Source organism: Oncorhynchus masou, chromosome 9 (assembly GCF_036934945.1).
Source record: "Oncorhynchus masou masou isolate Uvic2021 chromosome 9, UVic_Omas_1.1, whole genome shotgun sequence".
Lineage (NCBI taxonomy): Eukaryota > Metazoa > Chordata > Actinopteri > Salmoniformes > Salmonidae > Oncorhynchus > Oncorhynchus masou.
Genome location: NC_088220.1, coordinates 47,290,347 through 47,318,030, shown reverse-complemented (window position 1 = coordinate 47,318,030; position 27,684 = coordinate 47,290,347). Strand labels below are relative to the sequence as shown.

At 41.0% G+C, this 27,684-nt stretch overlaps 1 protein-coding gene across 1 annotated transcript in view; it reads right to left on the bottom strand.

The window, feature by feature from the left end:
* The window catches only part of grik4 (glutamate receptor, ionotropic, kainate 4), a 224,476-nt gene that overhangs the window by 36,135 nt on the left and 160,657 nt on the right, over window positions 1-27,684 (bottom strand). The window contains exon 10 of the mRNA XM_064974177.1: window positions 3,932-4,039. Within this exon, the coding sequence (XP_064830249.1) occupies window positions 3,932-4,039 (108 nt within the window). The remainder of the gene's footprint in view (window positions 1-3,931; window positions 4,040-27,684) is intronic.

Here is a 27,684-nt window from a genome sequence, read left to right as displayed (position 1 = left end):
TTTTCTGGTGGATTAAATAAAAAAATAACGATAATAACGATAATCTGAATAAAGGGGAAAACGCCATTCTTGAACACGGGGTGAGACATTCTTACTAATTTGTAAATAAAGCCAGTTTGTTATTTATAATTATATATTTCTGTTTTTAGAGGGAGAGAAACCAAAAGCCCATTCTGCCTATTTTTCGAAAATCGTCAGTCCATAAGTGTAATTTCCCCATTGTATTTCCCCAAGTTCTCTCTTAACTACAGGACCACCGACAGTTTTTTGTTGTTGTTGCCTGATGCAGGACTCTAGTGCCAGAGAAGAGAGACTCTCAGACTGAAAACGCCTCTATTAATTTACAAAAAGTTTAGTCAATTTGTGCCACAGTTTAGACTACCGATAGTTGAGATTTTTAACTCCCTTATGCCATAGTTTGTATTGTACATCGCAATTGTCATTAGAAATCACATTTGTTTAAGCAAGTCAGCCATATCAGCTATTGTTTTAAAGACAGTAAAGGAGGCTGAATGAAATGTTTCGTTGACAGAAAATGCTCCGCTGATAGCCAGGTGTAGCAGTGTTAAGATGTTGGTACTGTTGTTGGGACATATTTATGTAGGCCCTAACAGTTTGTGGTCACCGTTTGTCACCATTATAGTGCATTTAATGTATTGTTTAGTGTTGTGTTGTGTAGTGACTTTGCTGGCATGCGTCCCACTTGTTCATTATATTTTGCCCCACCAAGATTTACATGCTAAAATCGCCACTGGCAACACTGCTGGGTTTTTCACACTCAACAGTTTCCAGTGTGTATCAAGAATGGTCCACCACCCAAAATACATCCAAGCAACTTGACACAACTGGGAGAAGCATTGGAGTCAGCATGGGCCAGCATCCCTGTGGAACGCTTTCGACACCTCTTAGAGTCCATGCCCTGACGAATTGAGGCTGTTCTGAGGGCGACTCAATATTAGGAAGGTGTGCCTAATGTTTGGTATAATCAGTGTATAACCTTGTGTGTGCGTGGCAGTCTCGATTGGTGAGAGTCTAGAAATTCGGAAAATTGGTTGTGTGTGAAAGAGCGAGAAAGACAAATGTATCATTACCCTTGCCCATCTTCTTAAGCTTGTATGCCTGAAATCTTTCAAATAGTTTAGCTGGGCTTGATTGAGCAGGACTGGCACAATGGAACCAATGAAAGAGTCTCAAAAGTGAAAAGCCTGCCCATCTGGCACTCCAAGTAGACTGAAGCAAACATTTAAAGATGGAATTCGCAGTAGGGGGAAACAGCGCCACTGTCCGCCCCATGGTCAATGTTATTTTATTTATTTATTGACGAAGCAGAGCTGGGGAGCTTTGCGCATCATGGTCCAAAAAATTGCTGTATACAGTTAACTGACAAAATAAACCAACATACCGAGTGTCTTTATAGGGCGTTGGGCCACCACGAGCCAGAACAGCTTCAATATGCCTTGGCATAGATTCTACAAGTGTCTGGAACTCTTTTAGAGAGATGCAACAACATTCTTCCACAAGAAATTCCATAACTTGGTGTTTTGTTGATGGTGGTGGAAGTACTGTCTCAGGCGCCGCTCCAAAATATCCCATAATTGGTCAATAGGGTTGAGATCTGGTGATTGAAAAGGCTATAGCATATGGTTTACTTAGTTTTCATGCTCATCAAACCGTTCAGTGACCACTCGTGCCCTGTGGATGGGGGCATTGTCATCCTATGAGGGCATAGCCATGGTAGCCAAGCCTTTTTTTTTTACATGACCATAAGCATGATGGATCGCTAATTGCTTAATTAACTCAGGAACCACACCTGTGTGGAAGCACTGGCTTTCAGTATACTTTGTTTCCATTGCTTTGGCAGTTACCTGAATGCTGTTGTTCTATTGTGCTTGTGCAATGTCTGAGGGAATAAAAAACAGTGTTTGTTGTTTGCAGTAACTCCTTTGTTGTTGTAATATCGAAAATGGACGTGGCAGTTTTCCTATTAAAGACTCCAAGGTTTAAGTACTATTTACACTTGCTCTCCTGAACAGGCCTGAGCCAGCCAATCAAAAATGACTTTAAAACAAATCAACTTTGAGCCGAGCCTCTATTATCTTCCCGGAGCAATCAGGAGTTCAGAAATATCATCTCGCCTAGTGGCACAGCGGAAGAGCTGTCGCAGGTATTTATTTCACTAACATTCAAAGGATGGATAAAACTAAAATCGGTGACAAAAAGAGGGATTACAACGTAACTTTAGTGGTCTGTGGAGGTGCAAAATCAACAAAGATAAATAAATTCAGAGGTGAAGGATGTTTGCTGTATTGCGTCAGCTCTCTGAGGCACATAGGCCTCTGGGATGGTGATGCGGAACTGTACTGTAATCCTCCTGGTGCCGCTCCGCACTGCAGCTGCCCAAGACTGCAACGTCTAGCCCGCCCCCACCGGCAGAGATAAAACGTGACACAGCAATCAAGACTTGATGAATGAGTTGTGATAGCGACAAAATTGCTCCTCGGTGGCTTTTGAAAGTTGCCAGGACGATTCTATATCTAATGAAATTAACACGTAGCACCTCACATGGCCTGCCGTAATATTCTCTCTCTCTCTCTCTCTCTCTCTCTCCCTCTCCCTCATTGTAACAGCCGCCACACTGGTTACATTTTTAATTGTTAAGTGTACAGCCTTATAGATAATATCTAAACAACTGGGCCGACTAAGCACACCAGCGATACGATACGCCTTTCTGAGTGTATATCGAGGATGAGACTGTTTTTACATCAAGGAAGCCTTCAGAGTCGGGGCATATCAACATTTACATTTGAGTCATTTAGCAGATGCACTTATCCAGAACGACTTACACAGAACCCAAACTGGCTGCGCGCATGCGCCATCGTGCATACATTTATTTTGTCCCCCTCCACCCAACAACACGATCACGACACGCAGGTTAAAATATCAAAACAAACTCTGAACCAATTACATTAATTTGGGAACAGGTCGAAAAGCATTAAACATTTATGGCAATTTAGCTAGTTAGCTTGCACTAGCTAGCTAATTTGTCCTATTTAGCTAGGTGGCTGTTGCTTGCTAATTTGTCCTGGGATATAAACATTGAGTTGTTATTTTACCTGAAATGCACAAGGTCCTCTACTCCACACACAACACAGTCAACTGAATCGTTTCTAGTCACCTCTCTTCACCTCTCTTCTAGTCACCTCTCTTCTCTTCACCTCTCTTCCAGGCTTTTTCATCTTTGAACTTATATGGGGATTGGCATCTGAACTTTCATAGTATTACTACACCGACCGGCAACACAGTTCGTCTTTCAATCACCCATGTGGGTATAACCAATGAGGAGATGGCACGTGGGTAACTGCTTCTATAAACCAATGAGGAGATGGGAGAGGCAGGACTTGCAGCGCGATCTGCGTCAGAAATATAAAGGAGTTCTATTTTAGTCCTTGGCAACGCAGACGCTCGTGAGCATTGTGGGTGCAATAATTGAATAACATAGATTTCTACATTTATTTTTGCAACACTCGCGCATGCAAAATGAGCGGTGTGGTCAGCCTATTACAGGAGCAATTAGGGCTAAATGTCTTGCTCAAGGGCACATCGACATATTTTTCACCTAGTCGGCTCAGGGATTCCCAACGCTCTTAACCGCTAGGCTACCTGCTGCCCTCAACTCTATGAATGGCAAGCACTATATGGTGAAATACCACCCCACGACACCTTATTGTCAACCACTCTCTATATCTAAACCAAGTGGGTGGTCCAGCACGTCTGTCATTCGGAGTGTGACGGCGTGACACGGTGACATGATTTATTATGGTGAAATACCCAGTCACTATACTTTAACATCTACCACTCTCTCCATTCTAAACGAAATGGAGTGTCCAGAACATGTGTCATTGGGAATGTGTTGCTGTGACGGTTCACTCACCAGAATAGTGGTGATAGTGAGGGTGGTGTTGAAGAGAGTGTCGGTCACATTGATTGATGGAAGCTTCCTCTCCATGGACAGGCCCTGCTCTGAGTGCCACTGGCCAATCTGCAAGGGGGATATGGATACACACAGGTACACGTCAACGCACACGCACAGACACACACAGACAAAACAACTGTTAGAGAGTTAATCAAAGGGCTAGGCAGCAAGCAGCCCATCAAACTAGCCAAACAAACAAAACTCTTTCTTCTGAGCTGAAACCAGTTTAAGAAGGCACTCAGTCACCATGCCCTTCCCAAGGTCACCCTTAAAATGGGGAGATAGCAAACTAGAGAGAGAGAGAAAAGGGAGAGAGAGATGAAGCACAAAGACACATGCTGATCCTTGAAGAAATACATTGGGGCATGTGTTCAATCAGGAGACAACAGAATGCTTTCATTAGCTCAATTACACCAAATTCTCTGAAGCGAGCCAATGTCCTCATTACCATTAGAGCTCGGCTGGCGCCCCTCCACCACTTCTCCTTGCACTCCTCCAGCAGGGCCTTGTATGGTCATCCCATCCTGCCTGTCCCCACCTCAATATGCATGTCACTCAGTGGCGGTGCAACATCATGCCTAACTTTTAATTTGCATTGTAATTGCAAAGCAGTATGGTTCATTGGGCTCTCTGATTAATTCCTTTTGTTGAGGTATTGGTTAATTTATCATCCCCTACCAATCAATCCCTGGCCGGTGAGTGGCTGGCTGCATTAGAGTGGCTGCGTGCGTGTGTGTTTGGTGCGTGTGTGTCAAGTTGTGCATATGTGTCAGGGCACAACAGCAGTTGGACCTAAATGGATTTTTGACTAGTTATGCGCAAGCTTCCCATTCATTCTAGTTATCACATTTCACTGTCACAAGGCAATGAGAGGAATGGAACAATCTTTTTTTTGGTATTATTTCACCCCTTTTTAGTGGTATCCAATTGGTAGTAGTTACGGACTTGTCTCATTGCTGCAACTCCCGTATGAACTCGGTAGAGGCGAAGGTCGAGAGCCATGCGTCCTCCCGAAACACAACCCAACCAAGCCACACTGCTTCTTGACACAACGCACATCCAACCCAGATGCCAGCAGCACCAATGTGACGGAGGAAACTGTACACCCAGTGACCTGGTCAGCGTGCACTGCGCCCGGCCCGCCAGAAGAGTCGCAAGTGCGCGATGAGACAAGGATATCCCTGCCGGTCAAACCCTCCCTAACCCGGACGATGCTGGGTCAATTGTGCGTCACCCCATGAGCCTCCCGGTCACGACCGGCTGCGGCAGTGCCTGGGCTCGAACCCAGATTCTCTGGTGGCACAGCCTTAGACCACTGCACCACCCGGGAGACCCTATATTTGACTGACTGACACATTATAGCCTAGGCCTTTATATGTACACTACCGTTCAAAAGTTAGGGGTCACTTAGAAATGTCCCTTGTATTTGAAAGAAAAGCACAGTTTTTGTACATTCAAATAACATCAAATTGATAAGAAATACAGTTTAGACATTGTTAATGTTGTAAATGACTATTGTATGACTATCCTGATTAAGATGCAATAAAACTGGCCTTATTTAGACAAGTTGAGTATCTGGAGCATCAGCATTTGTGGGTTCGATTATAGGATCAAAATTGCCAGAAACAAAGACTTTCTTCTGAAACTCATCAGTCTATTCTTGTTCTAAGAAATGAAGGCTATTTCATGCGAGAAATTGCCAAGAAACTGAAGATCTCGTACAACGCTGTGCACTACTCCCTTCACAGAACTGAGCAAACTGGCTCTAACCAGACTAGAAAGAGGAGTGGGAGGCCCCGGTGCACAACTGAGCAAGAGGACAAGTATATTAGTGTCTAGTTTGAGAAACAGACGCCTCACAAGTCCTTAACTGGCAGTTTCATTAAATAGTACCCGCAAAACAACAGTCAACGTCAACAGTGAAGAGGCGACTCCGGGATGCTGTCCTTCTAGGCACAATCAACAGCCTGATCAACTCTATGTGAAGGAGATGTGTCGCGTTGCATGAGGAAAATAGTGGTCACACCAGATACTGACTGTTTTTCTTATCCATGCCCCTATCTTCTTTTTAAGGTATCTGTGACCAACAGATGCACATCTGTACTTCCAGTCATGTGAAATACATAGATTGGGCCTAATGAATTCCTTATATGAACTGTAACATATTACGAATAATCTGGAATCAACTGGCATCTATTTGTGAAACACTGATTATATCATAGAACGACTTTGTAATCCAAGGTGATTCATACAACACATATTCAACGATTCATCGTTGCACTTTTGGAGATTGACAATATTCCTGCAGCTTTTCTGTTTTTTCAAGTCTTTGAGCGTCACTTGGCTAAGAAAGGTTTCCATGTTGTTTCTTTCAAAACTAAATTGCCGCCAATCCTTCCTACACGCTTAACATAATCAGAGATTCCATTTGAAAGTTTACCATTCTTCTCATGCACAAATGGAATACAAACAGGGGCGTAACAACGCTGCACTAGCTGCCGATGGCTTCCGGGAGTTTGGGCGGGGGAGGGAGAGGAGGAGAATAACGTGCACATTGCTGGGATCTATCGGAACATTGTTCAGCAATCAGCTTGTGCAATCAGTTGTCAAGTGCATCTCCCCTGTAGAGAGTCGTGGTGGAAGGCAGCAGCTCAACAATGCACCACCAGGCACGGGCGGGCTGTGGAGGAGCAGAGGGGAGTGAGGAGAAGGGCAGACGGGTAAAGACGGGTAACGTGGAGGCACCGCAGGCTTTCGGAACAGAAATAGAGGGGCTGAGTACGTGTGTGTGTGTTCATTTGTGCGAGTGCGTGGATGTGTGGCCCTCTGCTCAACTCAGCTAGCTTTGACAATAGGGAATGCAGCGCAAAGCAGCTTGCACAAATACTGTAGAGATGAGACACAAGTGAGATTGCACACCTACCCATAAACACACACTTTAAACACACTTACAAAACACACACAAGCCTAATGATCTGATCATGGTGTACATACAATGCCTTTCAAAAGTTTGCGGTCAGTTAGAAATTAAGAGAGTTCCTCTGTCCAGTGTCTGTGTTCTTTTGCCCATCTTAATATTTCCTTTTTATTGGCCAGTCTGAGATATGACTTTTTCTTTGCAACTCTGCCTAGAAGGCCAGCATCCCGGAGTCACCTCTTCACTGTTGACGTTGAGACTGGTGTTTTGCGGGTACTATTTAAGGAAGCTGCCAGTTGAGGACATGTGTGGTGTCTGTTTCTCAAACTAGACACTCTAATGTTCTTGTCCTCTTGCTCAGTTGTGCACCGGGCCCTCCCACTCCTCTTTCTATTCTGGTTAGAGCCAGTTTGCCCTGTTCTGTGAAGGGAGTAGTACACAGCATTGTACAAATTCTTCAGTTTCTTGGCAATTTCTCGCATGGAACAGCCTTAATTTCTCAGAACAAGAATAGACTGACAAGTTTCAGAAGAAAGTCTTTGTTTCTGGCCATGTTGATCCTGTAATCGAACCCACAAATGCTGATGCTCCAGATACTCAACTAATCTAAAAGAAGACCAGATTCATTGCTTCTTTAATCAGAACAACAGTTTTCAGCTGTGCTAACATAATTGCAAAAGGATTTTCTAATGATCAATTAGCCTTTAAAAATTATAAACTTGGATTAGCTAACACAATGTGCCATTGGAACACAGGAGTGGTGGTTACTGATAATGGGCCACTGTACGCCTATGTAGATATTCCATGAAAAATCAGCCGTGATTAAATGATTAAATGACTGAACAAATCATTTTAAATGGAACTGTAACTAAGTAAAACTTATACTCTGTTTTATTATATCTGATTAACAATATGAGTTCATAAGAAGGGATTGTGTGACATGGACAAGGAGTAATTAAAGTTAATGAACACCATTCCAACTAGGAAGAAACTAATGGGTTGGGGACTGTGTAAACAAATAAGGTCGTTAGCCTATGGTTGACCCTACAGAAACTTAGCTCTGGGGTTTTTAGATAAGACAGTGAGTGCATTCCTAAGTTTTCTATTAATTAGAACTGTCAGCTCAGTGGTGATTGATAATGTTGAGGGGTCAAAAGTTATCTGGGAGTGTGTTAGTAAGTTAGAATGAACTTTTCACCTCACTTTGTCCCGGTCGAGAGGAGGGGATTCTGTTAAAGCAATGAAATGACGTCATGATCTGTATATAAACTGTTGTTCGTGGTTAAGTGTCAGCGCACTCCGAGAATAAATACTATTACCTATTATTGAAAGACTGGTCGAACCGGCATTGCTTTTCCCAGTGTACAGGACGAAGGTAAATAGTCTTTATTCTCGAATTTGGGAGGAATTATTTAAGATATTTTTGATTGAATGTGGTAAAGGAGTTTGGATTTAATCAATGATAGTTGCTTGAATATTTTGAACAAATACAATGGGCTTCTACTTTGTGTATAACCAAAATCGATAGGAAGGAAGGAAACAAGTCTGGAATGACTCGTGGTAAGACTAAACTAGGACTTAATTAAACTAAACTAGGACTTAATAAATCTTGGCCTTGCAAGCCGAAAGATTTTTTAAGGGTGAGATATAGTACGTATTGTTAGATGGGACGGTCATTCTGTACAAATAGGATAGCCATTAATTCAAAAAACATACCTAAATAAAGTTTTAACCTAGTAGTCTATCTGTATATGGGAAGTAGTCTGACTATGAAAAGTAGCAGATAGATATATTAAAACAGGTGAGGATAAAGGCTTGGTGAGAAGGCAGGGCAATTCTAGGCGAACATAATAACTGAACCCATTCAATACTGAATGAGATTAATATCTAAGGGGAGGAGAGGGAAGCCAATTCTAGAGTAGTGAGATATGAGATATTAACGTTGAAAGTCCCAAGGAGCAAAATTCATCTATAGATGAGGTTTCCAGAAAAGAGAAATACATACTGATTATCATTAAAGAGACACACACATAGTCAGACAGAAAAGCAACTAAAGTAACTAAGTAACGGTAAATAGCAGATTCATAGAAATACACGTACATAGAAGGTATAATTAAATATAGAAAGGCATAGATAAGTGATTGAATACCATAGCTACTAGTAATGGTAAGGATTTAACAAACGTGTATAGTAAATCTTCAAAGAAGGTCCCGGAATTAACGGGAGATGAGAAATAATGCAGGGAAGAGATAAGAGAAACACCTATTTTGGCCCGACATGGAGGAGTAAGTTTAAAGAAGGAACGATAATTCGCTCACGTGTGAGACCTAATAATTTATCAAGAGTCACGATAGTAACTATTCCTAATTTCTGATAGAAGAGAGCGAGATTAATGAGAATCCTAACTGAGGGAAAACTTTGGGCGTTTAAATTAGGGCTATTTTCTGTTGTCCAGATGCCGGAGCTACAAATACAGACAACTGTAAAATGGGTCTATTTGCGGAGAATCTCAGTTAGTTCCATAGTGTTGCTAGTATAGTGGTGAGCGTAGCAGTCTTACAAACTGCAGTCTAGGGTTCGGTTCCCAGCCAGTTAACTTAAAAAATGTATAATAATCTGAGTTTTTGGTTGTAATTAAACTAATTGTTTTGAAGAGAAAGTTGTAGTCAGTAGTATTGGTATAAGATATAAACTGAATGTTTTAAATTGTTTATTTGGTACAAATTGAAAGACTAATTCATTCAACTTAAAGTAATAACGAAGCGAATTTTGATGCAAGACGATGTCTGTTCACTAAATGATCTGTTTGAACAATGTATTGGGAATAGAGTCATAATTAAAATGCTAAATCAAAGACGAGACAGTAACTTAAATCAAATGAATTCTAAATAATAACGGAGAGACAATTACAATAGATATGTGCCCATCGAAATGTTCTTATATATTTAGCGAATTGGGAGATGAGAGATGTTGATTGATGTTGTAAATTCAAATTCTGGATTCAACAGATGTGATAAATTAGGTTTGGTTTATCGAACCCGAACTACTGTTGCTGCAGACAGCCAACAATTATTTACAATTCATTGAAAGTCGTTGCGGATTGGGTCGAGGTTGAGCGCTTGTTGATGACATCACTCGCAAGGCACTTTTGTCGCCACGGAAATTATGTTGTGACTGGGGGTAACGGAGAAAATTGTTTGTGTCATTTAGAAGGAAAATGCGTGCATTATTGTTTTGAGTCACTTTTCAGAAGTTGATAGAAATTGCAGAAGTTGATAAAAATACATTTTTAAAAGGAGTGTGTAAGTCGTCAGGAAAGATGCTAAAAACTAGCAGCTGATTCGCAAGGTGGGCATCATTGATTTGTGCCATTTATTTGGACTGTATTAGGCTATGAGAAAGGGAGATTGAATGTCTGAATCGTAAAACATTGTGGTAATGGATTCTGATGGTTATTGATTCCTGGTTTGATTGTTTATGTAACATCCGTGAATTTGAGCACAGTTTCCACTATGTGGAACAATGTTAGGGTATTAATGTTGAAAAGCAACCTCTATAGTAAAACATAATTGCATATGTTTCGGGAAACTAGCTAGGTTTAATTTGGTTATTTGAGCTTTTCCCCTGATACGTAGACATCTGTAACAGGGGCAAGTTGTTTTTTCTTGAGGAACATGCAGATGATGTTTTGTTTTATTGAGATGTAAACTTGAGTCTCTGAGTAATTTTGTCATCTGAAGCATTATAGTAGTGAGTTTTTGTATAGTTTGTTTTTTGCTGATAAAAGTGGTTTGTTTATTTGGTTACTGATGATTGTTTATTCTAGGAGTTGATTTAACTTAATTAAGCATTTGTTCTGGTGTGTTTAAGTAGGATTCTTTATACCGGGACGGATGGAAGTTATCTAAAATATGTGAGTTGAAGGAGCCATGGGAAAATACGTTTACATTTTTATTAAATGTCTGGGATTAAATTACGGATTTCTTACACTGAGAAATGTACGACATTTGCGGCAGACGGAAAAAGTAATACATTAGATAATAATGTTATCAGGTTAATTGTATCTAAGGGTAGCATGTTCATTTAAGTAAACATATACATTGACGTTGTTTAAAACATATGATTAATGATTTGAGGTAAAGGGGAATTATCATTAAGGTTTGCAAATATATACATATAAAACATTTGTTAGGACTTTGTTTTAGTGCAAAGGTATTTTAAAGAGGCACGCTCACATATGGAACTTTGAGTTTTTATTTTATGAGTTTTAATTACACAAGTGAACGTTTTTGATTTTAAGGATAAAGGGTTCTTTAATATGTCTAATGTAGTATGGAACATGACTATAAAAGGGTGGTATGACCTATTGACCTTATCATGGCTATCTTTTGGGGTCTGATCAGCCTCAGGGGAGAGCCATTTGTATAATGAATTAGTGGTCATTTGGGTTACTAGTTTTAAGGTAAATTAATTATAATGGAGTTTTAGTTTGGGGTTATAATTATTTTGAATTAGTTTGAACCGCAAATGAGAAGGTGGTTCAGGATTCTGTTTTACAACATTAGCTGTGAAGTTTTTGAATGGGCTGTTATTGATTTGGTATTACAACAGAAAAAAATCCTATTTATCATTGAGAATAAATAGGGGGAGATAAGATTCATTGAGGTTTGGATAGGAGATATATTAAGCCAATAGGGCAGGGAATTACATAGAAAAATATGTTTCAGTTCTTAGTGTTGATAAATTACTGTAGACAAGGTATTCCACATTTTGCAACATATATTAAATTCATGTTATTGTCAGATAGAATACTGAGGATCCCTGAAGGAAAGAGCTTGTTAGTATAGGAAGGATTTTGATATGGTTAGCATTTGTTTTGACTTTGTTTGACTATTAGGAGTTTTTTTAAATAGTATTACATTTAACAGGAATATAGGATATCTGTCATGATTTAGGATTATTGTTAGGATTAAGATAGATTGGTTAAGGAAGTGTAAGAACTTTAGAGATTGCCACTCATAGACATGTTTTTTCTAAAATCAATGATTTTAGATAAAGTCAAACAGAAGCGTAGTGGTATTTGAGAGATATGAGAGAAAAGGGTTGCTGTTTAAATCGGTAAATATATATATTTAAGAAAATATATAAGTAGCACAGATACTTCTTAAAGTAGATAGGAAACTTGACAGAGAATTGGTACAGGATTGACATGAATGGACGCCCAAGGGAGAATTGGACAGTGGTGGGCCGTCAGGGCCAGCAAGGCCTTCTCTGCTGGCCTAAACATCATCAGAATATATATATTTTTTAAATATATTTTCCCACAAATATGTATTCAATTATTCCCCACAGTAAGAGTTATACTCTTCATTTCATAGCTTTCCTCTTGGTTGCACTGCTTCCAGCCCCAGGTTGAGATTTGGAGGGCTGGTCTTTATGTTAGATCTTTTATCCAATCATATTCAGCCATCATGTGTTGCCAGGGGTCTAAAATCTGCCCTCAGGCCTTCAGAATCAACAGTGCGGGCGCTTGTAGCTTAAAGTGAATGGAAATGAAACTTTAGTGTCAACCAATCAGCTTTAGAGTTGGCTATTGTACGTCTGCTGGCTGGCTCCAGTGTTACACACGAGCCAGCTAGCAGGCGTAGTGCGTGCTCGTCTTTTGATTGGATTACCAATATTGAGAGGCAGGTCCTATGGGCAGGTATATGCAGAACCTTAGAACTAGGAAACTGAATTTGATAAACAAATTAATTTGCGTACTACTAAGCTGTTTTTTCAACCCACAATGGCGGAAGGAGGAGAAGATATCGATTTTGTCGAGGATATAATTATAACGCCATTCTCAAGACAAACTTTTCAAGAAAAGTTAGACATTGTAAGGAGAGGTCGCCCGACGCTACAAAGCCTGTCACAGTTCGCTACATTCAAAGTTCCAACTACGAGCGCTATCAATGGCTCACAGGCTCCGAGAAGCACTGCGAACTGTACTGCTGGGAATGCCTATTATTTGCAAGTGATCGATTTGGTGTTTGGAGCCACACTGGCTTTGCAAACTTGAGTTGTCTAAGCAAGGCAGCAACGAGACACCAAAGTACGGCTGGGCACTTACAATCAATGGTGCTTTTGAAAACCTTTTGGGACACCCGAGTGGATCTACAGCTCAACAAACAAGCGTGCAGGGCAACGGAGCTGCACAATGAAAAGGTGAAGAAAAATAGGGAAATATTGAAAAGACTCATTGATTGTGTCATGTTTTTGGGTAAACAGGAACTTTCATTTAGGGGACACGATGAAAGTGCTGACTCCACAAACAAAGGGAACTACGTGGAGCTTCTTTCTTTTCTTTCTGAAAGCAACACAGATTTACAATACCACCTGTCCACTAACAAAGTGTTCATTGGGACGTCAGGCAAAATACAAAATGACCTAATTTATGCTATTGCTGAAGTGATTGGAGAAGAGATCAAAATGGAGATTAAAAAAGCTCCCTTTGTTGCTGTTATGGTGGACAAGACAACAGATGTGGGAAATGCAGCACAGCTCTCACTCGTCCTGTGTTATGTGACGGACACAGGAGTCAAGGAGCGATTTATCCGATTTGAAGATGTGACAAGCGGCAAGCGAGCTGATGACATTGCTGCTCTTATTTTCCATTTCTTGGAGGAAAATGAATGTAGTCTGGATAAAGTTGTGGCACAATGTTTTGATGGCGCGGCAGTCATGGCATCTGGACTCAATGGGGTGCAGGCTAAAGTTAAGGAGAGGGCACCGATGGCCTTATTCATTCACTGACTCAAGGAGCCTCAAAGCTTAAAAAATGCAAGGTCTTCTTTGCCAACCTCATTGGCCTTGCAGCATTTTTCTCACGATCCCCTGCGCAACTGCTGGATGACATCTGCAAGCGTCGTCTTCCTAAGGTTGCACCAACGAGGTGGCAATATACATCTAGATTGGTCAATGCAGTCTTTGAAAAGAGAGTTGCCCTAAAGGAGCTGTTTAACCACTTACTGGAACATCATGATGACCATGACGGGGATACTGTGCTTATGGCTGATGGATTTAATGCACGTTTGGATGATTTTTGAGTTTTGTTTTTTGCTTGAAACATTCAATGGGATTTTTAATTATTCGGATGTGCTTTTTGGAATTCTACAGAAACAAACTTTGGATGTACAATTCTGCCTGACAAGGGTGAACGAGTTTTGTGACACAATTGAGCGAGAGAGGCGCAGGTTCAGTCAAATCTACGATGACACAGCGCGCATCTCAAGTTCACCCAGTGCACGCAGAGGCCCAGCACAAGGAGACCCTCACACATACTACCAACAACTCCACAGCAATATTCTGGACAACATTCTTTGCCAGATACGAAACAGGTTTCAAGACCACGAAAAATTAATGTTTCTCTCCCTCCTGGACCCCCAGCACTTTCAGACCTACCGGAAAAAATTCCCGCAAACAGCCTTCTCCAGCTTAACAGAGAGTCACGGAACACTGTTCGACCTTTCCAAGCTAAAAACAGAACTGACTGTAATGTATGCTATGACTGATTTTGAAGGGAAAAGTCCCTGATCTGCTTGATTTCCTTAAGCAGAAAAATCTGAATGAGGACATGGGGCAACTTTACACATTGGCATGTGTGACAGTGACCATCCCTGTGTCCACGGCTTCTGTCGAGCGGTCATTCTCGGCCTTAAAGCGAATCAAAACGTATTCCAGAAATGCTACTGGACAGACTCGGCTTTCAGCATTAGCCTCCATGTCGATAGAAAAGGACTTATTGGTGGAACTAAAACGCACAGATAGACTGTCATTGAAGTCTTCTTGAGGAAAGAAAGGAGGAAGGATTTTGTGTTCAAATAATCAGTCTTTGGTGAGTAGGCATACAATGCATTTAATTTTTTATTAAATGTTTATGTATGTTTCGCATTTTATTTCGTTAATATTAAATAGCCTATATATTAACAAAATAAAATGGCAAATAGCATATGTCGCAAAATATTTGTTTTCTTTCTTTTATTTTCAGTGAATAGTTATGTCTTTATCATCACAGTGAAACTGCTTTGGGTGCGACAATGCGCTGTTTAGTGAACACATTGTATTTTTTTGGGGGGGACTTAAAGCTCATAGTTTGTGGACCAGAAATGGATAGAAGAAGAATATTAATATAACTCTGTTGCACTCGACTATGTTCTTGCCTATTAGTTGAACTGTACTGTATTGTACTCTTCCCCTGCAATCCTCGGAATAAAAATGTCAATTTCAAGGTGACGCAACGCCTGGTTGTACTGCGTTTCTATCTAAATGTATAGTGTCTAGAGCCATGGAATCATAATGATGGTAATAAGAGGTGGATTAATTCGGGTGGGACTGTGTAGAACCTCACTGAAGGCCCAGGCCCACGGCACGCTACTGGAATTGGACATGTGGAAAATTAAAGGGGCTCCTACATGATGATGTCAGACATAAGGGTAATTTACTAATCTTACCTAAGTCATTGTTTAGAGTAGGAAAAGTTGTTACCTGGGCAGAACCAGGTAACAAAGGGGGGGATGGGTAAATTGTGTTCTAGGATAGGATATGACCTACGGGATAATTAACTGAAAAAAATAGAAAAAAATTAGCTAAAAAGTTGGTATAGAAGTTAAAGATATAATCAGATAGAACAAATGAGAAACTGTTTGTTAAACCTCTTGATGCTATGGGGGCGCTATTTCATTTTTGGATTAAAAGACGTGCCCGTTTTAAGCGCAATATTTTGTCACAAAAAGATGCTCGACTATGCATATAATTGATAGCTTTGGAAAGAAAACACTCTGACGTTTCCAGAACTGCAAAGATATTCTCTGTGCGTGCCCTACAACGTAAGCTGCAGGCAAAACCAAGATGAAACGGCATCCAGGAAATCAGCAGGATTTTTGAGGCTCCGTTTTCCATTGTCTCCTTATATGGCTGTGAATGCGAGAGGAATGAGCCTGCCCTTTCTGTCGTTTCCCCAAGGTGTCTGCAGCATTGTGACGTATTTGTAGGCATATCATTGGAAGATTGACCATAAGAGACCACATTTACCAGGTGTCCGCCCGGTGTCCTGCGCCGAAATTGGTGCGCAAACCTCAGCTGCAAGTATTTTTCCATGGAATTCAGAGAAGAAAGCAGGCTTCCACAAACGATATATCAATGAAGAGATATGTGAAAAAACACCTTGAGGATTGATTCCAAACAACGTTTGCCATGTTTCGGTCGATATTATGGAGTTAATTCGGAAAAAGTTTGACGTTGTTGGTGACTGAATTTTCGGTTCGTTTCGGTAGCCAAATGTGATGTACAAAACGGAGCGATTTCTCCTACACAAAGATTCTTTCAGGAAAAACTGAACATTTGCTATGTAACTGAGTCTCCTCATTGAAAACATCTGAAGCTCTTCAAAGGTAAATGATTTTATTTATTTGGTTATCTGGTTTTTGTGAAAATGTTGCGTGCTAAATGCTACTCAAAATGCTAAGCTAGCTTTGCATACTCTTACACAAATTAGTGAATTGCTATGGTTCAAAAGCATATTTTGAAAATCTGAGATGACAGTGTTGTTAAGAAAAGGCTAAGCTTGAGAGCAGGTGCATTATTTTCATTTTATTTGCGATTTTCAGAAATCGTTAACGTTGCGTTATGCTAATGAGCCTGAGGCTCTATTCACGATCCCGGATCCGGGATGGGGAGTATCAAGAGGTTTTAACCAAACCTGTATGTCCAAGATTTTATGCACTACAGGTGAATTACAGGTGAAGTCACTCAATCCAGTCCCTGAGGCCTGTTGGGGGGACCATACCAAGGACTCCTGGTGACAGCTAGCTGACAGAACTACCCGGATTCATATCACACTGCGGGAGGGTAAGACACATCAGAACTGGCAAACAATAACAGAGTTCGAGAGGAGAACTGGAATTAGCAGAATTCTGGGGGCCATCTCTCGAATGAAGAATACCTTACCTGTCCTTTCCTTACTGTTCTTGTTCATAGAAGTGAAAATGTGTCTGACCCTTGCTAATGATGTGTTTTCTGGAAGAGGGTGGGGCTTTATAGGTGAGCTGTCCATCCTAAACTGTATGGTTGGGAGACCTTATTCCTAACCATATTCCTACACCATGAACCCGAGAAGGCCAGAGGGTAATATTGACATAGTTAAACAAGGAGAAATTAGTATTAACCAAGCATAAGAGATCACTTGATCTGGATAAACAGAAAGTGAGAGTAGGATAGGGAAGGATGTCTCAGTGGAGTTCTATGTAGACCAAGTGGTGTCTCTGACTCCTTGGCAGTTCAGGACTAAGAGTAGCTATTATGGAAGACATCTATGCAAGTCTCTGTGTAGTTCATAGAAACAAGTTATAGCTCACATCATGTGAGAGGGCTACATAAATCTACAAACCCAGCATGGAAGGAGATGGAGTGTAGTGAAAGTAAGGGTTTCAGTTGATAACCTAGTGCATTCCAGGTAAAAAAAAGTTAGAGCAGCTGATTGCTCTATAGTCAGCAGAATACAAGCAGAGTCCCTCTGACAAAGCAGATACTGACTGTGGAGTTGTCCAGAGCCAAGAGCCGGTGTGGATAGTTCAGAAATGGAATTGTTCACCTAAGGGAACAGCCTGTATGGAAAAGCTATTCATGGAAGAAGGAAAGCCAGATAATGAGTTGTATGGATTTGCACTATTTATATCCACATGTTCCTCTGAAATCTGAGCTTCCTCCTTTCACAGAGGCAACGGGAGACTGTTTACTGTTTGATTCAGTATAGTACTCCTGGGAAATATGTGGGGCAAAATCAGTACTGCAATAGGACGGATAATGTTACTTCTGATGCGACCAATGAGTGATTTGGCAGGCTGGTTGAGATCTGGGTATTTCAGTAAGATAAGGAAGCCCAGGGCTCACATCTGTTGGTTGTGTGGGAGAATGACGTGATGGCCAAGTATTACTTGCTAATTGGACAGAGGTATTTGTACTGGTACATTTGAGGATGCCTTTCACACTCATTCAACACCATGACATGATGTTGACTAAACGGGAGAAAATAAGTACTTCGTCTGGGTTTTATGATGATAGGGTTTGTATTAATAACATTGTGGTTCCAAGGGTGGCAGATGAGATCAATGCTATAAATTAGATCCTGGCAGGATTAGAGTCAAGTATTTTTTGGTGGTCCACTCTCAATGAGAATGTGGATTGGATCAATTATATCTATTAAAAATCCACAGCGCTTCACCAATTATATCAGAGAGGTAATGAATGGTTTGGCAGAATAGAATAGTCTTGGATGTTTGCTGGCTGAAAAAGGTGGGAGGAGTGTTTGGAGGTTATTTGGACTCCAAGGATATACAGTTTCGGATGGATCATTGACCAAGAACTTGTCTGGTTTACACACCCTAGTTCACGAGTTGGCAGTAAACTCAGGGGTGGATACTTCTCTGACTAATTGGGTTGACAGTGTGTTTGGAAGATGGAAACATTTTATGATTACTGTGTTATGGGCTACCTTCACCTGTGTGACTGTGTTAGTTTTGTACGGATGTGGTTGATTGCGTGTATGAAAGTTATCATTTCCAGGACTCTGGAGAAATCGATGACACTTCAGATGGTGATATATGGACCAATCCTAAGCTCTGACCAGTGGAATACAAAATACATGGCTTGAATGTAATAGAAGAATCCGGATCCTTTCACTCGCGAGGAGACCATATTTGATGTTTTTGGAAATTTAGATGTTTTCTTGTTTCAATGTATAGACTGTTTTTTCATGAAGATTAACAGAAAATCCTGATAAGTAGAATTAAGATTCTGATGTAGGTTAGAACAGTCATTGAAGTTGATTATGTACATACATGTATTGGTTGTCTTCTTCTAGTATATCATTGATATTTCCATGTAGTGTTTAAGGATGGTATGAGTTGTTAAGTCAATGAGGGCAGATTGTTGGGAAAATGATTAAATGACTGAACAAATCATTCTAAATGGAACTGTAACTAAGTAAAACGTATACTCTGTTTTATTATATCTTATTAACAATATGAGTTCATAAGAAGGGATTGTGTGACACGGACAAGGAGTAATTAAAGTTAATGAACACCATTCCAACTAGGAAGAAATGAATGGGTTGTGGACTGTGTAAACAAATAAGGTCGTTAGCCTATGGTTGACCCTACAGAAACTTAGCTCTGGGGGTTTTAGATAAGACAGTGAGTGCATTCCTAAGTTTTCTATTAATTAGAACTGTCAGCTCAGTGGTGATTGATAATGTTGAGGGGTCAAAAGTTATCTGGGAGTGTGTTAGTAAGTTAGAATGAACTTTTCACCTCACTTTGTCCCAGTCGAGAGGAGGGGATTCTGTTAAAGCAATGAAATGACGTCATGATCTATATATAAACTGTTGTTCGTGGTTAACTTCTTCGATATAGGGGACACTCTTTTAATTTTTGGATAAAAAAAACGTTCCCATTTTAAACAAGATATTTTGTCATGAAAAGATGCTCAACTATGCATATAATTGACATATTTGGAAAGAAAACACTCTTATGTTTCCAAAACTGCAAAGATATTATCTGTGAGTGCCACAGAAACCAAGATGAAATTTCAAAGAGGAAATGGCCCAGATTCTGAAAGCGCTGTGTTCCAATGTCTCCTTATATGGCTGTGAATGCGCCAGGAATGAGCCTACACTTTCTGTCGTTTCCCCAAGGTGTCTGCAGCATTGTGACGTATTTGTAGGCATTTCATTGGAAGATTGACCATAAGAGACTACATTTACCAGGTGTCCCCTTGGTGTCCTCTGTCAAAATGATTGCGTAATCTCCAGCTGCGTGCATGTTTCCATTTTCTTCAGAGGAGAAACACAACTGCCACGAATGATTTATCATCGAATAGATATGTGAAAAACACCTTGAGGATTGATTCTAAACAGCGTTTGCCATGTTTCTGTCGAGTTAATTTGGAAAAAAGTTTGGCGTTGTAATGACTGAATTTTTTCTTTTTTTTCTTAGCCAAACGTGATGAACAAAACGGAGCGATTTCTCCTACACAAATAATCTTTTTGGAAAAACTGAACATTTGCTATCTAACTGAGAATCTCCTCATTGAAAACATCCGAATTTCTTCAAAGGTAAATGATTTTATTTGAATGCTTTTCTTCTTTTTGTGAAAATGTTGCCTGCTGAATGCTAGGCTAATGCTATGCTAGCTATCAATACCTCTTACACAAATGCTTGTGTAGCGATGGTTGAAAAGCATATTTTGAAAATCTGAGATGACAGTGTTGTGAACAAAAGGCTAAGCTTGTGAGTGAATATATTTCTTTAATTTCATTTGCGATTTTCATGAATAGTTAACGTTGCGTTATGCTAATGAGCTTGAGGCTATGATTACGCTCCCGGATACGGGATTGCTCGACGCTAGAGGTTAAGTGTCAGCGCGCTCCGAGAATAAATTCTATTACCTATTATTGAAAGACTGGTCTGCGTCTATTTTATGCAAACAAGAAATCTTTGAAATTCTCATAAAATAGATTAAGGTTTTTCAATTGATGAAAGCACATTGGCATAATTAAATGACACTAACAAATGGTAATTTACAACATTAACAATGTCTACACTGTATTTCTGGTCAATTTGATGTTATTTTAATGGACAAAAAAATGTGCTTTTCTTTCAAAAAGAGGCCCCAAACTTTTGAACGGCGACTCCGGGATGCTGTCCTTCTAGGCACAATCAACAGCCTGATCAACTCTATGTGAAGGAGATGTGTCGCGCTGCATGAGGAAAATAGTGGTCTCACCAGATACTGACTGTAGTGTATATCTAGTGTGCCTATGAGACAGAAGTGGTTTGGTGAACTACCTTATGCTTGTTTAATTAGACGCCAAGCCTGATACCTGAAGACTCATGTAAGCTCCCAGAGCTAATGCCTGTGCTTTAGCCCAGTGGGTTAACACAACCTTAAGTTATGGTTCTTTAGCTATTCGGTCAAACTTTGACAATTTGATACATATTCAAACCATCTGCCATTTGAAACAGTTCAATGTCCTCACTCCTCCATATTCCCTGTCTGACTCTATCAATACCTTTGAGTGGCACTAAAAACAGCCGTTTCAACAATCCAGAACATGACATGAGGACTGGCCAAGGTAAATGGGAGTAATTTCTCTAAGTGGCACCCATATCCTGCTAATTAAAATGAAGTATGATGAATCGGAGGTGTAACCAATGTCTTTCATTCCTCTTCACAGACAGGTACATATAATATCAGCGTCAAATGATATGTTATTTTCCTTGTAGCTCCTTTGTCACACGGTGTTACAACTTATTCTTTTGGCCTTGAGTGTGTTGCTAGAACATTTCCCCGAGGTTGAGAGAGCGTTGATCATTACGTTGATCGATCTTGCCTAAGCACAATATGGTGGTCAGAGAGAGAGAGAGAGAGAAAGAGAGCATAATGTTTACTGTTAATTCTTATTGTTTATTTGACTTTTTCTTATTATCTAGTTCAATTTGACAATGTTAACATATGTTTCCCATGCCAATAAATCCCTTGAATTTGAATTTAATTGAGAGAGAGAGAGAGAAAGGAGATTAGTGTCCTAGCCAGGAGTGGCAGTCATTTACTTAGGAACCAGAGCAGAGTGCAGAGAGAAAGGAAGAGAACAAATCAATGGAAAGATGTGAGGAGAAGAGGAAGAGAGCAGGGAAGCAGAGTGGAGCATGTGAAGGATTACCCCAGGCTCACTCTGGCACCTGAAATTACAGCGTATAGGTCCAAGATAAGGGCCCTAGCTCAAGGGAAAGAAACTGTTCCTAGATTTCACTTTGAAAGACACAGCATATCCATTAGAACATGGCAAGCAGGGCTGTGTTCCGACAAATGCCTATATTATGCTATGGTGCTACTGCTACGCAACAAGTATGTAGACTCCAAGCCTTCGCTCTCTAGCTGAAGGATTTGGGTTATAATGGTGGATATGCTAGGTAGGTAGGTAGGTAGGTAGGTCGGTCTCTGTCTGTCTGTCTGTCTGTCTGTCTGTCTGTCTGTCTGTCTGTCTGTCTGTCTGTCTGTCTGTTCGTTCATTAGGCATGAAACAGAATGAGAGGTACTATGTGAACTTGTCCAGTAAGAAACGTGTGTCCAGTAAGAACAGCGGTGTAAAGTAAGTAAAAATACTTGAAAGAACTACTACATTCCTAAAGAAAATAAGGTACTTTTTACTCCATACATTTTCCCTGACACCCAAAAGTACTCGTTACATTTTGAATGCTTAGCAGAAAAGGAAAATGGTCCCATTCACGCACTTATCAAGATAACATCCCTGGTCATCCCTACTGCCTCTGATCTGGCGGACAAACTAAACACAAATGCTGTGTTTGTAAATTATGTCTGAGTGTTGGAGAGTGCCCCTGGCTAGCCGTAAATTTAAAAAAACAAGATAATTGTGCTGTCTGTTTTGCTTAATATAAGGAATTTGAAATTATTACTTTTTTACTTTTGATACTTTAGTATATTTAAAACGAAATACTTTTAGACTTTTACTCAAATACTATTTTACAGGGTGACTTTCACTTTACTTGAGTCATTTTCTATTAAGGTATCTTTACTTTTACCAAGTATGAGAATTGGGTACTTTTTCAACCACTGAGCCAGAAATGCTTGGTACGGTGTTCCCTATTGTACAGGTCCCAGGTGTGCCTGTAGTACTGCATCTCTCCAGGAGCAAGATGGTGGATCACTGCATAAATAAACGCTGCCTCGCTAACACAGAGATATACACTTTGCTTCGCATAATGAAGATGGCTCCATATGAAAATAGCGCCAGGCACACAAAGACAATGTTATCTCAAAAGCCATTAGTGGAAATGTATGCTATAGAGAATAAAGACGTTCTACGTGTGTGTGCGTGCGGCTGACTTGGTTTTGTTATATTTCCGCTCTAGTAATGACCACACCAGTCAAGGAAAGGCCAGTCCAAAAGGTCATGCTCGTTTATGTGCTTTCACGACGTGACCTTTCAATACAATCAAAATTTCAATTTGCACTGCCTACTAGGCGAAAAAACAAACAATTTCTTGTTAGTTCCACGATGCAAAAGACAGTTTCCCACATTCATTATTTGGCATTATCGGTGTGGCGGCCGCGGTGTCACGTTCTCTGTTGGTATAACGAGCACGAGCGCTGGTTTGAGAGAGGGAACCGAGCAGCCGCTTGAGCACTTCAAAGCGCACTTCTGAGCCGCAGGCCATTCCCCTTTTCACACACACACACACACACACACACACACACACACACACACACACACACACACACACACACACACACACACACACACACACACACACACACACACACACACACACACACACACACACACACACACACACACACACAATGCCCACACTCGCACACACACGATGCCCTCCCAATCACTGTCCCTTAAAAACCACAAACAGCTGATTGTTCAGCAAATGTCTCTCTCTCTGGATCCATTCTTGGGCCACACAGAAGCAGGGAATGGATAGGGACCAGGTCTTAGTTGGAGACAGAGGTTAAATAAAGTGCTACAGGATGCAGCAGACTGAGGGGATCAACATTGCTGAAGGGTCCCTGCTTCTCATGGGAGCATGTTATATGAACTTGTAGTGGAGGAAACACTAGTACCCGGGCCCCACACACACACCTGTCTATGCAACGGCTATACTGCTATGCCTATATTAGTGTGGCTCTGCTGCTAAGCCCTGGCTCCTAATAGGACTGCAAAATTTAAGGTCACAGACAGACAACACACACATGCATGCGCAGTGCGCACATACGCATACACATGCACACACCCACCCACACACATACACAAAGTCTCAGCCAGCCTTGATATCCGCTAAGGCTGGGGGATCTTGCAAAACAGCTCATCCATTCTGCTTTTGATCTATTCCCCATCTCCAATCTGCCTACAAACGGACAAAAACAAAATAGGAATGAGCATGATGTCGCAGACAGACCGAGCCAGAGAGGGAAAGGGGGAGAAACGGGCCAGATAGACACATAGGACACTGTGAGTGTGGTCCAAAACTTGCACTGTAATCTGCATTAAAACCATGTTCACTCAGAGACAGCTAGCAGACAGCTTAATTACAGTTAGCAAAAAACAAACAGGGAAATCACAGAGCTATACAGTCGGACTTAATCTTTTATCTCTGAAATCAGAATCAAAGGACGTGAATGAAAGCGTCGGCAGAATCTCTTTTGAGGAAACATGCTGTTTTCAAAGCCAACACTGACCCCATGGAAACACTTTCAGCTCCATCACAATTACTCTGGGAAAGAGGAGAGAGGGAGAGAGAGAGACAGAGCAAGTAGGGATAGAGAGAGGGAAAGAGGGAAAGAGGGAGAACGCTGCCCTCACATCAGAGGGGAAGAAAGAAAGAGGAGTGCGAGGAGCAGGAGCGATCTCATTAGTTGGGTAAAGACCTTGCCAGATGATGACATTCAGCTGGAGGAAAGTGCCTTCTCTTTCTTTGAGCTGGAAACTAGTGAATGTGAGTGGATAAAGGATTACTTTGTGTGGTATGTGGTCAAACTGGGTGTGGAGATGGACTCCTCAAGGGCCAATGAGTGGCTGTGCCTGCGTACACATGCTCTCTGTCTCCTGCTAGGACTTAAAGTACAGTATATGTTTAGGTTCACTCTGAGGAAAAAGGTATTTGGCTAATATTGTCTGGAGGCTAGTGCGTTTTGTTCTATTCTCAGAACTGTCCTGCAGACTAGAGGTTGACATGGGAAAAGGACTCCCACGAGTCTTGTGGGTCCCACGGGATTCTGGCAGGAATGGGAGTCACGTTTGGGACAGGACGGTGTCGTGACTATCATTAATGTGATGACGGTTATTTTATCAAATCAATTAACTATGTTTAATTATTATGTGATTGAATGAATCCTGTAACAATTAACTCATTAGCAATCTTGGGGCACCACGGAAAAAGTTTGTTTAGTGAGTTACCATTTCCCAAATTAACTCTAGAATATATTGTTTTTATACCAGTCATTCATTATTCTTTTTTTTAACCTCATATCAGCCTCATTCTGAACGTCGTTGACTTCAAATCTGCACGAAGCCTAGTTTAAATGATGATTCAGCGATACACAAATTGGCTTAATTATTTATTTACTAACTAACTAAATCACACAGAAATACATAAAACACAATATAGGTTGAATTGATTACTAATATAATGCAATGAAACGTCTCTAGTGGACTAACCCGATATGACGGCTTGTTACACAATGAAAGGGGTGGGGAAAGAAAGACCCTTCGTACATACAGTTGGAAAACTATGCTCATGGGAATGTGAATACTTTGCACATGAACAACCGCTCATTTGAAAATAATTGCAATGTATATATTTATGCTTGTATGTCTTTGTCGTCTTTCTGTGTTGAAATCACCCGGTCCATCTATGAGGAGTCGTTCGAGAGAAAGTCTTTGGTTGTGTAAGTCTCTGGTTGTCCACCAGAGTCACAATGTCCTTTGTAGTTGTAGTAGAAGGCTTTTGTGGTTCGTTAGACCTCCGTCCACATTTTCTGGTCTAATGTAAATTTTGAAAGTCTATATGAAAAACAATTATCTCATGTAGAATGCTAAAATCACATTTCATCTTCTCACAAATTGTTTCATATTTAATCATATAAGTTCCACAACATTTATATGTACATTTGATAACAGGGACGTATACATTTGTAGAGTTACAGTTATTTAGTTATACCGTCCTTAATGATATCACAAAACAACAACTGATTTGACATGATTATTGTTTGGGCCCCACCAACCATTTCCCACATTTTTATGTTAATAAATATTGTTTCAATGTCCAATGATGGTGAAGTGAAGTACTGCAAAGTCTCTCTCTGTTGTAATACTCAGACATTCCATTCTCCATACTGCCGGGCTAGAGAGAGAAAGTTTACGACCGATCGTTAAAGTTATCAAACCGGCGCACTTCCTCTCTGGTGGGAGAGAAGGGGGGCTCGCTTTGATCCTCACCCAGGAGGGAAAGTCATGAGATAGGATCGAACGGGAAGTACAGGACTAGTTGGCTCACTGTCGCTCACTCTCGTGCCTCCCTCCAGTTGTAACCACAAGTCAACCCATGACTAACAAATTAGTCCAAAGGAAAGAGCAATGTTTTAGCTAAATTTGATAAAGATGTCTTTGTCAACAACAGAACCGAGTACGCGGCTTGTAAAAAATGCTGTGGCTTAATCACATACCAACCAGAGAGTGGTACAAGAGGCCTGAAGTGGCATAGCTGCTCTACTACCAACAACGCCACCGGTCAAGCCCAATTATAACTTCAAAATTAAATGCATGCGGAGACATACATATCTATGAGTTCATCCAATTCTGGGTAAGTAGAAGGGCTGCCTTCATTACCAAAATCACAAAATGTGCTTATTATTAGCTGAGTGTACAAGCAACTATCTCGTGAGCACTGAGAAGCAGGCAAATGGACCAGTTTCTATGGCTACTCCCACACAAAGCAGTGGACAGACAGACAAGCAGCTAACGGAGGAAGTTATTTCCTATTTCTGTAAGTAAAAAGTGAGCATGGGATGGGAGTGATTTTTATCGGGACAGGACAGGTTATATAACTGTTGTGGGATCAGGACAGTACAGGCAAAGAAATTGACAGGATAAGACGACAGGCCAGGAATTAATTCTCTCTCCCAAGTCCAGCTCTACTGCAGACTCGGGGCGGCAGGTAACCTACTGGTTCGAGAGGTGAGCCAGCGACCTGAGGGTTGTCAGTTCAAATCCCGTGTCTGATGGGAAAAATCTATTGGGAAATGAGCTGGCAACCGGAGGGTTGCTGGTATCAAATCCTAGATGCCATTGTCTTCCATTGTGTCCTTGAGCAAGGCACTTAAGCCCCCACAACAGCAGCTTCCCAGGCACCCAGTGCAGCAGCCCCGCACCTCTCCAAAAGCCTGTATATGTGTGTCTTTCGGAGGAGTTGGGTTAAAAGCAGAAGTCAAATTTCGGTTGGACCTTGTGTGCAATTGACAAGTGATCTTAATGCTACTGGTGCCACTCCCGATACTGTACAGGAGGCTATTTCCATTCTCAATACTGTACAGGAGGCTAGTGCTACTTGTTCAATACTGTTGACTACTGTACTTGGGTCTCATACCAAGACAATTCTCAAGGGCATAGTACATATCCAAAAACCCATTAGTTTCCTGTATTAAATGACAGTCCTTGGCTGGTGTGCCAGTATCAACGAATGAAACCAAATACATAGCAACTGTGAAACCTTCATGTAATTCATTGCCACCTCTTCTCAAGCTCTAAAAAAGTATTTCTTCCATAATCAGGCTCTATCTGTGCCTCGTTCAGCTCAGAGCGTTGTGCAGGTGTGCAGTTAGTGACTGGGGATAGCAGCAGCACACTAAAAAAGACATGTCCTTTCACACGAAGATGTCACCCAGAGAGTACCTAATTGGGGAACTTGAATGGGAGCGGCTTAGCCCTCAGAGAACTATAGTGTCGAGTTAAGCTTCTGGTCCCTGACACTTTGTGAAGGTGTCAGCCCGAAAACCAGCCACCACACTGGCACATTAGCCCAAGCCACATCTGTCAGTCCTGCTCAAAGAGACGCTCATTTTCCGGATTAGTCGTGGGCGACTACGCCACATGGAACCGTCATGAGGTCTGATCTTTTCACAGTGTCAAAGTGGCCTGCTCCTGTACTGTCTGCCTGTACTGTCTGCCTGT